Genomic DNA, 15,928 nt, shown 5'->3' with positions numbered 1-15,928 from the left:
TGCATCTTTCAGTCTGCATTTCTCGGAGGGGTGGTTAGTTTTCCCACAATGGATGCACTTGGTGCTCTCTTTGGCATGTTTGTGATGCTTCCATTTCTTAGGTTTTGTTGAATGTCCAACTCGATTGACAGGCACATCGGCGGCTGCCGATAACTGTAACTCGGCGGCGTCCTTATGTGCAGCTTCCATGGCAAGCGCTATTTCTATGGCATTTTGCAGTGTCAAATCAGCGATTGACAATAATCTTCGCTGTGTTCCTGCATCTTTAAGTCCACAAACGAACCTGTCCCTTAAAGAATCGTTCAAGTTCGATCCGAATTCACAGAATTCCGCCAACTTCCGAAGTGAAGTTACGTAACAACTCACACTTTCGCCCACTGCTTGTTTTCTCTTGTGAAACCGGAATCGTTCCGCGATTATTAAAGGGATCTTTTCACGCTTTGGTAAATTGACAAAATTGAAAAAAGTTGTTTCAGATTCGCAAATTTTCGTTTTAGTTATGATATTTGTGAGGAAACAGTAATACTGAACATTTACCATGGTCTAATATAGCCATTATATGCATCTTTTGACGATTTTAAAACCTAAAAATTATAAAGCGTTGCAACGCGAAACGATTGAATAATTTGGAGAGTTCTGTTTTTGTCGTTAAATTTTGTGAAACTACGAAGATTGCTTATATAAGGTATAAAATACGTGCAATATGTGTACTCGGCGAAATAGCTCATTAGGCTAAAGCGTTTTTACTTCAGGACTCTGGCAGGACTCCAGGGGTCACTGGTTCGAAACCTGGTCCGGGCTATGTTCTTTTCCTTTTTTTAATTTTATTCTTGATTTTTTACTGGCGCTTTTACGATCCAATGTTTACATTTATCGATATAAAGCATTTAATGAATAAGTTAAAAAATGCCAAAATCTGTGAAAAGGCCCCTTTAACGGTTTCGGGCACAAATGAGTTTGTAAAAGCTGACAAAGTTCCTCATACGATTTCTCGGACGGCTTTGCTGGTACGGTAAGGTTCCTTAACAACCCGTACGTCTTTTCACCGAGGAGTGTTAAAAGTCCTGCCACTTTTCGTTCATTATCGATGTCATTGACCATAAAGTACTGTTCAAGTCGTTCCTGGTAGGAAGTCCATGTTTCGACATTGCTGTCATATGCGTTAATGTTCCCAATCAGGCCCGTTGCCATTTTGTGTTTATATCCAGAATTTCACGCACAATCTTATTAAACGGATAAAATTCTCGAAATATAATCCACAAAGTTTTATCCTCGTCGCCAGTTTGTTGTGTTTGGGTAAACAAACGAAGTGAAACGCATAATTATTTCAGTGGCTACTTTATTATCATTCAACGATAGAAGCGATCGATGCCTAACAACTAACTAACCAGATCAGAGGTCAACATGCAGTTATGAAGAACATGGGGCGGTGCGTTGCTACGCTTCATTTACAAGAAGGCGTGGCGTAGCGGCATTATCTAAATACACAACAAGTTTACGGCTTCATTTGTGTACAAAAATTATTTAGATTTATTACCTAAATCACTAAGACAATATGACACAAAGCTTCGAACTTCGGGTCACCACTATGAATTCAAACTTGATGATATGCTTGTCAAAATAAACCAAAAAACAAACGTTTTTGCATCTGTTGTAACGAATTAGATGTCTATGATGAGTTTCATGGTGTGTGTATACGTGTATGTGTAAACGTGTATACGTACGCCGTATATACGTTGATATTTGATAAAAACTATCCGAATAAATATAATAGCATTAGGTATTCTGTTTATAAATCCCACCGATTGCTGAATACAACGAATGAATTTGAACGTATTAAATTAGCTTAATGTGTAAAAAGAAGCTCTATTTAAAGAATATTTCCAGTGTTGTAACTTAACTTCAAATAGTTATCCTCTATATATTACATTATTTTACCTAACCTTTTCGTAACAGTATACGGTGCTGCCTATGTTTATTGTATTGCTATCTTTATCTCTGTGACATAATTGTGTGTGAAATATCTAGTGTTAAGACGCTGTATAATGTGCATGTCTAAATAAATATTTGTCTTGTCTTCGTATTTAAATGACGGGAAAGCTTTTGTCTTAAGTTTGCGAAATTTCCGGTAAGTGCAGTGATTGGATCACGCGCTTATTAACTCGACGAATACAATTCAAATACGTTTCTCCTTTCGTGTGTTTAGTAATAGGAGTGCTGAGAAACACTCCCGATTCAACAAATAATTTAGCCTCAGGTGCGGAAGGACCACATTATCGTCGAAATACACACACACACACTTGTCCTCCCCTTCCCATATGACGGGTGAGCTAATGTCAAAGAGAGCTTTGTCCTACATTCCTCTCGACTATTTCTATTTTTGTTTATTTTAGCAGGGTTTGAATAACGCACTAGGCTTTTAAAAAGACATTCGGCGCTGACATTAACACAGATGATAAGTTCTGAATACAATACACATCAACATTCCTATTGCGCAAATGTAACGTATAGTATATACACTGTTGTATATTGTTGGGCCCAAGACTTCATGGAACCAATCCTCTTGGTCATCTTATATATTATTAAATAAAACCCCTTAAGTTCTAAGATGACATTAAATCTTCTATTGGTAGAAATGTTTGTTTAGCTACATTTGTATATCTCTCGAAAACTATGCGTTTATTTTTAAAATTTTATTATCATTAACAGATTCAGCATTTTTTAATTCTACTACTAACTGACAAGTTATATTCTCGTGAGATCGAAATAAGTCGCGAGAACGACATAAATATATCAAAATGCTGATGACGTTTCGTAATTGCATAACTTTGTTCTGTTGATTGCCCGGCGGTATAAAAGATATCTGATTCAACAAAATCATTATGACGTCATTGTATTGTTTAGCATGGAAGACGATATTTGTATATGTGGCGTTTACGACTAGTTTAGGGCTAGTTGTTGACTTAGGTCCAGTTTTAAACGAGAGCGCCGATGGCGTTAAAAGCATAGGTGCAAGATACAGGGAAGAATGGCGTCACGTGGTTTAATGTAGTTCGATATCGCCATCCGCGAATTTCTCAAATCAATAATTTCAAACAATTACCGACTATTTAAATAGATAATCTTTCCATTTACATCAGTGTTTGAAACGCTTATGAAAAATAATTACCCAAGCCTTTCAAAATTTAAGCACGGACAGATCTGTATCGAACTATTCTTTTCACAAATGAAAATAGACGCTACCCTATTCGTCAGCGTCAAGAATTTGTCGTAAAACTTGTGGTAAGCGTTAGATGCAGACGTGCACAACAGATTGAGTTCTGAATACAGATTTCTGAATGCAGATTTTTATAGAAACTCCTCACAGCAGTTACTTACCTTGCTTCGCCCGGTCAGTAACTTCTAGTATAAGGGAGGCCACTGCGTAGGAGATTGAGATTTATAGTGCAGATAGAATTGTTTTACGAACGAAATTTGTTTTAGGTTATAAGAAGATTTTTCGGCGAAGCTGTATACGCCAGCTTTTCACCTTACCTGACCTTTGTAACTGTCCAATAAAATTCAAATAAAACTTCCCGCGGCTAGTTCAGAATGAATAGACTTCATTTATTCCATAGGCTGATTTGAGCATTCCACCGGAACATTGGAAACATGTCCGCGTCTTTGTAACACTGTTTTACTGCGTGTTCAGCATGAAACATTTTTATCTCTAATGAAAAGGCTTAATAGATAGAACAGTTTTACACTCAATCTCGACATCAATACAGTTTGTGCGTGCACCTTTTATTTTCAGAGGCAACAGCGTTTATACTTAAAGGCTATGTTCTCATATTTAGTACTGACTTCCATATTCCTGTCAACATGTAAACATGTAAAAGTATAAAGAGCAGTGAAAGCGTGGCCTCACTTTAATGCATTGCCGCGAGGTATCACGGGTCAGTTTGCGGTTAGTGTGTGGTTTATTTACAGGTCATAGCTGCGTCTTCGAATACGCTGACCTGAGTTCGCGGCCAGTAAAAGAATCGTTATATAATATAGACGCTATCCGTGAACTAGGTGAACTGGAATTTTCTTTAGACCAGAAAGATGTTAAATGAAGATATGCAGCGATATTATTATGGTATGTCAATAATAGGTTCTTAATGTGTTTTCAACAATACCATGAACAATAATTAATTTAACAAGAATTATTCCACTATATTGACTAATGTATTAAGCATGAGCGCGATGATTCTCGATACTGTTAATAATCGAATCAAATAGCAATGCCCGACAAACCACTAAAACAGGTTTGTTCGAAGAACGCGCGTATAAATATTTAAAATATGTACGGATACTTCGCGTGTGGCCGGTTGACTCATATGTTTAAATTTCACTTCCATTCTTCTTTTGGGTTTCTGTTTCGTATCTATAGGTTTATGACCAGCAATACGTAATAATGAAATGTAAAAAAATAATATTTTAAATAAAACAGTATTGAGAATCATCGCGCTCATGCTTATCAATACATGCTTAAAATAAGCCGCGAAAACTCCGCGTAACATCCCGTACTGCGTGTGATGCAGCTAAGAACTGCACAGAAAAATACATTCGCTATCCTTGATCTAATTCATTGAACTATCAACGCCGTATATCTTTTTAAAAGATATTTTTTGTTTGACATAAAACGGTCTTAGAAAAATTCACTAAAAACGGTGTCAGCAATATTCTTGGAAGAAAACGTTAGAAAAAGGTTTCCAAAAAAAAATTGTAAGAATGACCATATCCTAAATTAAATAGATATTTCATCTGATTTTTGATCAGGTAAGGCTTCATAATGGGCAACCGATCGATGTGGATTTTCGAAATGTGGTATATACCATAAGCATAGGTGCGTAAACGCACCTATGCTAAAAACGATATCTCAGAATATGATTACAAACATGCAATAATATATGCGGTGATTAAATCACTATTTTAGGTGAAAGAATGATAATGTTTCTTATGATGTAGAGTATTTGCATCGATGATATCGATTAAGGCTAAGATTGTTTTCTTAGCAGTGTCTCGTAAAATCAAAGCTACATAAATACTGTTATTTAGTAGCTTGACTTGGTAATGCCGTTTGCCTATTGTTTATTGCCGGCTGGGAAATTGTGTAAACTTCAATGAAATAAGCCACGATCAATTCACTTTGACGATAATACAATTATGATCTAAAATTAATGTAAACTGATTAATAAAATCATTATTTCCATGACAATTGTGTTATCAAAAATGGCTATGCTAGTAAAATATAGTTTGTTTAATGAATTACGACTCGCAAACATTTACACATACAGGAAAAAAATTACGTTTAAATGTGAAATGTCCAACAAAAAGTTTAACAATATTTTTTTTTGTTTTATGAACTTTATAAACACTAAACAATATATTGTATCTATAGGCACTCCCATTTTTCATATCGTCAGCCTGGTTCTCGATTCGTTTTATCAAGGTAAGAAACTCATGTACAACTTGATATATCGAGCCACAGGCAGCAGTATCATAAATTTCCCCCCCCCCCCCCGGAACCCTACCCCCCCCCCCCCCCGAGCTTACCCCAGGGGTTCCAGATTGTTAAATGTACACCTATTGTGTATGGTTTGACTTTTCAACAACGAATATTGACAAAAATTCATAGTTTAAAAAAATAACCCTCGTATAGGTATTATATATACACGCATGGGTATCGCCCGGCGATCGCCCGACATCGGATTCATTAAACGTGTATCGGCAAAAGTAAAAGTATTTCCCAGGGGCATATACATCGGCCGGCGATCGTCATGATACACGTACAATGAATCCGATGTCAGGCGCACGCCTGGCGAGAACCGTTCGTTGATCATCCGATCTTTTTTCGATCTCAACTCGATTCCTTCCCGGGCCCGATGTCGGGTAAAACAAACTGAGATTAAAAATTAATCCGGAAGCCGCCCGATGCTACAAAATGAACCGATTTCCGTGCGATCATCGACCGGCGCCAGCCCGATTAAAGGAAAAAAACGTCGGCCGCTGATCGGACGGTGATCGGTGTCTATTTGTGACTGAGGTTTTAACTTTGTCACTCATCGGACGGCGGACGGCTCCGACGCGTCCAGTCTTCCCGATGCCTGGAGATCGGACACATCGGCCGGCGACCGGATTATTTGTGACTGAGGCATAAGCTGACAAAGTATACAGGTTAATCTGAACTCTATTTCGGAAACTGCTTGGTCATCGCGTAGATGTAGGGATGCTCCCAGCATATGGTTATTTGACGGTCAAACCGATATTAAATGGTCACGAAACTGCTTTGTCATCGAGATTAAAATATAAAAATAGAACAATTTGACAGGGTGATAGAATTAAATGGTCACGAAACTGCTTTGTCATCGATGTTAAAGTATGGGAAATGTCCAAGTTGTTTACTTACTAAAACAGGTGGACTATACGATCATTTAATCACGAATAAACTGATATATTACAGAAAATGACTTGTTGCCTTCTTTTGCAAACCTATGGGCAAATTAAAAGTTTTAAGTCAAAACAAAAATTACACAACGCGACTTAAACGAACCTCGAACTCTTTTAAATACTCAATTAAGATCTAACAACATCAAAGTGCTACAAGAGGCCCTTCCGGATCTACGCACGTTTCGGTGAGTCACATTTGATGTAAGACACATGCTCTGTAATATAAAACGGAAATTTGTCATTTCTATTTTAAAATTATATGTTCAGAGAATATGTGAGTACTGTTTTAGCAGTTCTGACCAACGGACGTTCCAACTATCGCACGACCGTTAAATGGCAAGTTGATTGAGCAATTGAAGAAGATACAGGTCAGTATCAGAACAAATGGAATCAGAATAAAAACAGTTGTGAGTGGTTGTATATGACAGAAACCGGAAGTTGATTGAGCACGTTGCAAAGGTCGAGGAATACGCTGATAGTATTTTCTTTGATCTTATTATGGTATACAGTAAATTAAGTGAGCTGCAGAAATAGATATATTATTTGCAGGATTATTTATGAGGAACAATTTGGTGTTCAGTGGCACACCGGAGCCAAGCGCCGGAACTATCAAAGATGCGGAAAGCAGAGTATGGGAGTTTCTTCCCGAAAAAATCAAGCTGGCTAAGGAAATAGATGATATGATCGGCTTCGAAAGAGTCCACAGTATGGACATAAGATTCGGAAACAAACCGCGAAACATAGTCGCCAAATTCGCATCAAATAAGGAGCGAGAATTGGTCGTGTGCAGTGGTCAGCGCTAAAGATGGGCCCAGTTGTAAGCGAACAATGTTGTAAGCCTTCTGCATCATGAGAACCAGTCTCCTTCTCTTTTAAGTCATGGTCTTAGCCTTCTGCATCATGAGAACCAGTCTCCTTCTCATTTTAGTCATGGTCTTAGCCTTCTGCATCATGAGAACCAGTCTCCTTCTCCTTTTAGTCATGGTCTTAGCCTTCTGCATAATGAGAACCAGTCTCCTTCTATTTTTAGTCATGGTCTTAGCCTTCTGCATCACGAGAACCATTCTCCTTCTATTTTTAGTCATGGTCTTAGCCTTTTGCACCATGAGAACCAGTCTCCTTCTCTTTTTAGTCATGGTCTTAGCCTTCTTCATCGTGAGGATCAGTCTCCTTTTCTTTTTAGCCATGGCCTTCATCATGATGAAGAAAGTTCTCAAAGACGGTAAAACGACATGAATTGCCTACAAGATTTTATGTAGCGATGGGAAACCGGTGCACGGTTAGCAATTTTCACAGGATAAATTTCAGGTTATCAATGAGTATCTATAGGTGACTTATCAGCACCAAGAAAATACAAAGATTTTCTTAAAACAAATCACTTTTATAATAAGTGTCTTTTAACGAAATCTGGGACTACTAACGATATTGATATTGGAATCGAGAACAAATTCAAAAAAATCAAAACCGTGATGCTAATATTTGTCGCGGTAGTATTGTCATATAGATAAAGGGTAAGTTACGCGATGGAATTGAAGTTATAAGAAGTCATTGAGGTACCAAAATGTGCATCAAACTTGACCATTATTTTTTTGGCGTAGCTGTTTACCCAGCTTTTCACCTTGCTTGACCTTATCAACAGCAAATAAAATGTTGGAGACATTTTCCCGCCAATAGATACTCTACTATTGGATTGGCTTATTTAAAAAATGTAGGGATACTGTACTTAGTCTTGAAACAAAGGTAGCCGAATGTTGAACATGAAACTAGCGTACGGAAACAAATAGCGTGTACATACCGGTCAGTTGTAGGTGCGCGTTTCATGAATCCGTGACGACATTTCGAATGCCTGAATCGACCCATCCTACATAATGCATATATCGTTTACAATTAATGCTTCAAATAATTAGTGTGTGTGCCTTTCCCTTTTCATTAGTCAATTCTTTCCTACCTTAAGGCTGTGTTCTAAAATGTCACGATTATTTTCATATTGCATTATGTGCTCCAATATTTTTCATAACATGTAATTATTGCTATCCCCCTTTGTTCCCTATCCTGATATAACTGCGAAAAGTCGTGTTATATGTAATAATTATTGGGTTTCGCATAAGCAAGCGTTCCAGTACAAACATTGAGTACTATCTTTAAACGTAAAACATTCATTTTCGCAGGAGAGCAAGGCCAATAGTTTGTCTGCACAGTGCACATTGTCAATCAAAGTCAGAATATGTTTCCGACGTTTGTCCGTTTGCTTCTTATAACACAGTCTGGCACCAATTTTCCATCCCAATAAATCGCAATTTGATTTTTTATATACAAATCGCAATATGATGTTAATGTGTGATTTGCATGTGTGGAATGAAAACTGTGTCATTATTAAATGCTGATATATCACGTATTTCAACATATTTAAGAAACTTATGTTCGATACATATAATGCTATTTTAGGAAACATACATTAATATGATTTGATGTGGTATCATTTATATCTACGTATGCAAGTTTGTAGTTTGAATATATATTTACACCATACCTCTACGCTAATATTTCAACCTGAAACAAAGGTGCCTGATATGTTTTATTTAACGTAAGTAAGCGTTTATATAAGTCAATCTTTGGAGGTTTGCGCTATTATTCGGAATGTAGTCAAACTATGGTTTCATACAGACTCGGCAAGAATTGCAAGATATGCGGCTCGACATAAATAAAACTACTTATCGGCAAGCCTCGCCATGTGTTATGCTTCACCTCACTTGATACATTTTACAACAAAATGGCAGTAAAATGTTATTCCCTCTTCATATATTTGTAATGGGGATATTTTCTTCAATGTCTTATTTCTGTATTTACCAGAATATGTAAATTCTCAAACGTGCCTAGGAAATGTGCTATGAACTATGCACTGATATATACACTGTATAGATAAGAATTAAAAAATGTAATGATAAATATGGAATACAATGTACAACAAACATTTCATGCAGTGGATAATCAACAAACAACTGAAAAAAAACAACAACTCTGCTTTTAATTTAATGATCGCAAAATGTAAATGTTCATCCTATATTTTCAAAATCAGGCACACGTATGTAGTTCGGTAAATATACTATTTTTCTCTTAACATGGAATATTTCCGGTAGTTTTTTTTTCACGGTTCAAATATACGCCATTCACCGATTTGGTTTCTTTCCATAGAATTTACACAACTTGAAAACCAGACTGTTCCATAGAAATACGCAAGCATATATCGCCAAATATGGCTCCTAATCGGCAGACAAAATACATACTTACAGCTATGAGTAAATTAGTTGGTATAGTTTTAGAAACTATTAAACCATGTTAATTGTGTATGAATGTATGTTTAATAACTTCATATGTGCTGTACTAAAATAGCTGTACTTAAAATACTCTTTAAATAACATGTATGTATGTAGTATCCTACGGAAAGAATAACTTATTTTATGTACCCATCTAATAACTGTTCTTCATATACTATGTATAATACAGGATTGTATGTGTGTCTGTAATATCTTACGAAGGAAATACAAAACTGATTTGAAATAATTTTAAAAAGAATATCATATAATCTTCCACACTGAAAAGTGCTGTTTTGTCCGAAGAAATCAAGACCATTAGTTTACATTAGTTTTAAAAACTAAGTTGTGTTTTTTAAGATTAACTGCAGAGTTATTTACTTAAAGGTACTCTTCAATGTCGTTGATTTATAGAGATAACAATAGAGGTCGTGTAATGAGAAACAATGGGGATTAAGTACCGTTAGACGATACGCACGATTTTATGTTTGAAAACATGTTTCGAGTATCTTCTCTCCTAAATTCAGTTTGAATATTTTGAAACAGAAAGACTTCAAATACAGTAAAAGGGAACATAACAATAAGCTGATAGCTTGCGTTCTTCAGATCTTAGTTTTTGGATTTATGCATAGAGTGCAAATATATGATCATTTGTTGAATAACCGGCTTGAAATCAGGCTTGAAATCAGTTTTGGTTTTCGTTTGGTTTTCGTTTCCAACTAAGGTTTTGCAAGCCAGATTTATTAGGTACTATGACCTGATAACTCTCGCATCCGCGCCGAGAAAGAGTTGTATTATTTATGCGAGAGGTTTTAGTTGTTCAACTATATTCAATCACAAATGGACACATAATGTGAATATCGTGTGATCAAGAATATTTTTGAACAGAGCGTAATAAAAAAAGATCAATTAACAATGTTTGAATTATTCGTGTCGCGAAAGAGAATGTTTATGAGTTATTAAAATAGCCCACTACTTGCTGCGTCTTAATCACGTGGTATTTTTCGCATCAAAGGTCATTCAAAATATTAGGCTATAAAAGGATAAGGGAAAATAAACCTACAGCTGATCAACAAGTATAGCATTGTGTACACACCGGTCTTACTGACCTGTGTTCTAACGCGAAAGGAATTGTGGGTAGCACTTATTTTAAGAGTGAAAAGTGAAAGCAAAAGTAGGTAAGGTAATCGTGCTTCTGATAATCGCTATCAGTCTTAATAGAGATTCAAAATCACATGTACTCATAATTTAATAATATTTATTTTTTTAAACGACATTCCGTTTTAAACACAATAAAAAACGATTTTTCTTTCTTTATTAACATTTTCATTCCTTCGCAGAACTACATTGGCGGAAGCATAATTCCCCAAACCAGGGGAATGTGATGCGTCTTAGTATAGAGGTGACAATAACGTATAGTGCATTCTATACATAGATGGTGACGTCACTACGTTATTGTCACATCTATACTAAGACAACATATACTATACTAAGAATAACATATTCATGTAAATGTGAATTTTTTTGTAGATTGCACGTTTTCTATTTCGAAAAGAATCAGGTCTTCCGGCGGGAAATTTTATTTTCAAATTGATTGGACGCTTACAAAGGTCAGCTAAGGTGAAAAGCTGGATTAAACAGCTACGCTGAAAAAAATATACAACGGGAGTTCACATCATATGTGTCCTTGCAAGGCTCATTATGAATTTATATCTTCACCATTAAAATATATCGTATGTAATTATTTTATTGACACTCAGTTTTCTTTCGACACATTCAAATCACACTTCCATAGCCGCGTCATGCGAACATGTGTCTTATTTCGGTTCGGCCAGCGTAGCTCAAGCCCAGCCTGTTCATTTTCGCAGTCTGGTCAGAGGTGATACTGTCCGCTATAAAATCACTAAAGGTTTTATGGTCTCATTATGTCTCTATTGACCAGACTGAGAACTCCGCAGGCTGGGTGAGCTATAGCTATGATGGGTGCATGTTGCCTATTTTCGCAGGACGCGGGTCTTTAAAAAAAATATTTGGAATTGTAAATGGCACATTTAGCACAATGCTTTTAGATATAAAATTGAATTCAAAATAGAAAATATAACAAATTTGCAAAAATGATAGCCTTTTCTGGCTTTCAGGAACGATTTCCAGACGTTCTGACCGAGGACGGCAAACATTTGTGGTTAGATAATGAAACTTTTTTCCTCTTATTGTGATATTATGCTTTTTCGGTAGTGTGTGTTTTCTCATTTTGAATGCGAAACTGTTTTTTCGATAGTAAATTATGTCTTCCCCTGACGACTTAGTGACCGAGTACAGACCTTAAAATTTTGCGATATGGATTTTAAGTTTTTAACGCGTAATTGTAACTGGGCCACACTTTGCGTCTATGTGTCGTTTGAACATGACTAGTCCGGAATTCCTTACACGGAACAGTGTAACATCCTTAACGCTTTGCCCAGACACAGTGATTTAGCCAAGGTTCAAGAAATTTCTCTCGAATAAGCCTATACAATATTTGAATAAAATCAATCGTGTCTGCTGGTGTTATGTAAAGGACATTTAAGGTAAACAGCTGGGTAAAACAGCTTCGCCGAAAAAGCGCATTAGTGTTCTATATCGATGTTAAGGTCAGAGACTGGTTGACAACGTCTGCACTGCTAGGGTAACACGTAAAGCATCAACAACAAAGTGCGGATCAACAGCGCTGTTTTTTTGACAACCTAATTTGAGTTTTTTTATTTATTTATTTTCATCAATTATCTTATTGCATATTTTAAATGTGTATATGGTTTCAATAAAAAAGTTTTGCCAAGGGAATTTCCATAATGAAATTACATTCTTAGTGTTATAGGTATTCGATATTTCAACAATATTCATTTAATATGATGGTGATTGCACATTTTATTTTATTCTAGTTCTCATTATACGATTTTTATCATACTTTCTATGCTTTCAGAACGTCAAAAAAGGACATGTTGTTGTTATTTTGTCAAATGTATCTCTATTACATAAATAGGATTATTTACAGTGCTGACACATCTCGACCTGTGCGTTAAGACACACAGTTTATTATTTTGAATGTTCATATCAAACTTGCGCTTTAAAAAGCTGTAACCTAATTTTGAAAAATGAGTTGCGTCTAGGATTATGCAATAGCGAACAACTTAAGTTCCCTCAGCGCTTTGATTTAAATTGTTTTCATTTAGAAATTAACTTATTTCGTTGATTGATAACGGCAGTAAATAATCATCAAGGCAAATTAAGATTGTGATACGGCGTTTGTTATTTGGATCGGAGTTTGAAACTCTTTTTTTTTGGATAATTATGCCGATTAGCAATGTCGGGACATAATCCGGTTTGTACAATTATTGAAAGAAATTTGCTATGACCAGTCCTGATATAGCACTCCAGCCCTGTTTTAAATCAGCAGAAATAGCACGTTAGTAATTTATTCTGTCTGACTTAATCGTTGCATGACGGTGTATTGCTTTTATATCGGCGTTATATGTACGTGTGTTATGCTCCCTAATCATATCCAACGTATACTTGTCGCATCAGTAGCAAGATTTGTTGTAACCAGTTAATTCAGCAGACTTGCAATCTCTGGTGAAAATTGTTGCGCATAAAGCGCACATGAAATTCCATGCGTAAATTTAGATGTATGAATATATCATAATTATGTACTTCCCTTGTAATGGTATTGTTGAGTATAATTTTATTTTACTTGGTGTTACCCGACATTTGTACGATTTTCTATATACAACCCCGTAAACTAGTTTGCTTTTGCGAAATTATTCCTGTTATTACTTATTTTTACGGAAAGACTTCATTTTGATTTTAGTTGAGATTGCTAGGTCTTCCAATTAACAAACACAAATATTATCAGGGAAATTATATCATAACTTAAATCATAACATTTTAATTTCCATGTTACCACAATTATCCTCGAGGTCTTCCAAAATATATTGATAACACGTACAGTATTTCACGTTTGCTTGAACATGTTTATAATACAATTACTACATACAATTTTGGACCACGCGTTCATGAAAGATTCGCTTTGCCACATACTTAAAACATTGGTTATGTTGATACAACATACACGTTTTCGTCGAGTTATTTAATTTAAATATTAAGATAATATTTGCAAACGTTAATGTACTTACTTAAACCATGTTTACCGATTGAAGGAAACTGAATACTTTGATAAACAAACAACAACAATCACACAAAAACACATTTTTTGAATATATAAACAAACACTGACTGACAAATATTAAAAAAGCCATTGTTTTAATTACGTACAGTAATAATTATCCCTTACCAATGTTTGTAACTGATACAGACTGATGAACATATGAATGAATTGACGGACACAAAAATTAGGTAATCTATAGCCGTTTATTTTGGCCAAGTTTCACTTAACACATTTTTTAAAATTGTAGTTGCAGTTTTTTGCCTCCAATCACTGGTGTAAATTAAAATATCATACATAATCCCCATATATCCCGCTATAAAAAACAAGCAAATCTAAGTATCTTTATTTCGTTTTTAGATATTGCAGATGAATTTTAGCGGACGGACGTTCATAAAAACGGTTCGACGGACGAAAGAACATGACTGAGGCGAAATCCCTAGCCCTCTTCAGTGAAATACGGGTAAGAGACTAAGATACGGGAAACAGCAGTGAAATTGATAACGGCTCCATGATAAAGCACATTGGCATTATGAGGGTTGATTAAACGTATGGGAACCGAAACTTCGGACAATTACTCCCTGAAATATCAACGGACCGACCAGGCGATGTGCGTATAAAGCCTGATAACATTAGAAGTTATGATATATACATTCCCGTCATTTTACGAGACGTCATATGACGCAACGTGTTATATTTTGTTTGTTATCTTAGAAAAGACTACCATGAAGAAACATTGAGAAGGATATACTAAAATGTATGTATTTTGTCGATGAATTTGTATTGAAACCAAGAAACCAAACCTACATTTTCAGCAAACAGGTACACGTCACAATAATAACCACGACGCTTACGACCAACAGCGCAGTCAGGCCGAGGGACACATCTGAAATTAGAATGCAGATTTTGAACGGCTACAAATCACATTATTATAGCATGCATGAACACGTTATGTATAAAATGTAAATCAGTTTAGCAAATGCTATTGAACGAAGTACAGCACAATGCATCTATAGCATATTTAAGAGAAAACAAGCTGTTGAAAGCTAACGCCATCGCATTTACAAGCGCATGCTTACTCTGGGAAAGCTGCAAATAGTCTCAATAAATATATTTGCAATTTTAATGGGACAAATACTCCAGGCGGAGTACGAACGAAAACGTAAAGAATTAAAAAATGCTTCGTACAAATATAACACAATTTTAAACGAGAAAAATCGCCAGTCAGTATTAAAAAAAAGAGAAATGATTCAAATATTATATTCGTCAATGCAAGACAGATTTGAATCGATCTTTGATGCGCAAGATGGAGAGCATGAAATCAAAATCACCTAAAGAATTTTGGAAAATGTTCTTAAAGTGATCCCCAAACCTGAACGGAGAAACAATTGAATTAAATGAGTTCGTTGATCTTTTTAAAAACCTTGTATGAAGGTAATATAAATAATGAAAACATTTACATTTTGTTGAAATCTCGTCAATAACCGTAGCTCTGGAAGTTCTTACCCGGAGCACTATAGATACATGTCAATGGACGAAATTATCGTGACCACAAAACGTTTAGGTAATAAGAAGGCGAGATGAAACCCTTTTTAGATGTTTTGCTAAGTAATTCACTCATATACAAAGCAAACGCTTACAAAATTCGGCTATTACCAATGCAATTTTTACTGATGAACAGTTCAGTTTTAATCCGGGCTAAGTGCAGCCGACGCAATATTTGGCCTTCGATCATTTATTGAAAGTCAAAAACATGTACATAATAAACAAAAAATATTTCGCTGTTTTTCGATTATTTAAAGGTATATGATTGAATGGCTCGTATGCATTTCTGTTTAAATCTTATTCGGTCAGGAATCAATGGCAAATTGATGTCCGTTTTTCAATCTTCGTATTCTCAGATTTAAATGTGCGTTTAACATTTTAATAGCATTCTACAATTGTT

The 15,928-nt window shown here is 35.6% G+C and overlaps 1 protein-coding gene across 1 annotated transcript in view; it reads right to left on the bottom strand.

The window, feature by feature from the left end:
- Positions 1–15,928, bottom strand: part of LOC127862913 (uncharacterized) — an 81,131-nt gene that overhangs the window by 35,023 nt on the left and 30,180 nt on the right. Inside the window, exon 4 of the mRNA XM_052402187.1 lies at positions 14,791–14,869. Coding sequence (XP_052258147.1) covers positions 14,791–14,869 — 79 coding nt within the window. The remainder of the gene's footprint in view (positions 1–14,790; positions 14,870–15,928) is intronic.

This window comes from Dreissena polymorpha, chromosome 16 (genome assembly GCF_020536995.1).
Source record: "Dreissena polymorpha isolate Duluth1 chromosome 16, UMN_Dpol_1.0, whole genome shotgun sequence".
NCBI classification, from domain to species: Eukaryota; Metazoa; Mollusca; class Bivalvia; order Myida; family Dreissenidae; genus Dreissena; species Dreissena polymorpha.
This window is presented reverse-complemented; position numbering and strand designations above follow the sequence as displayed.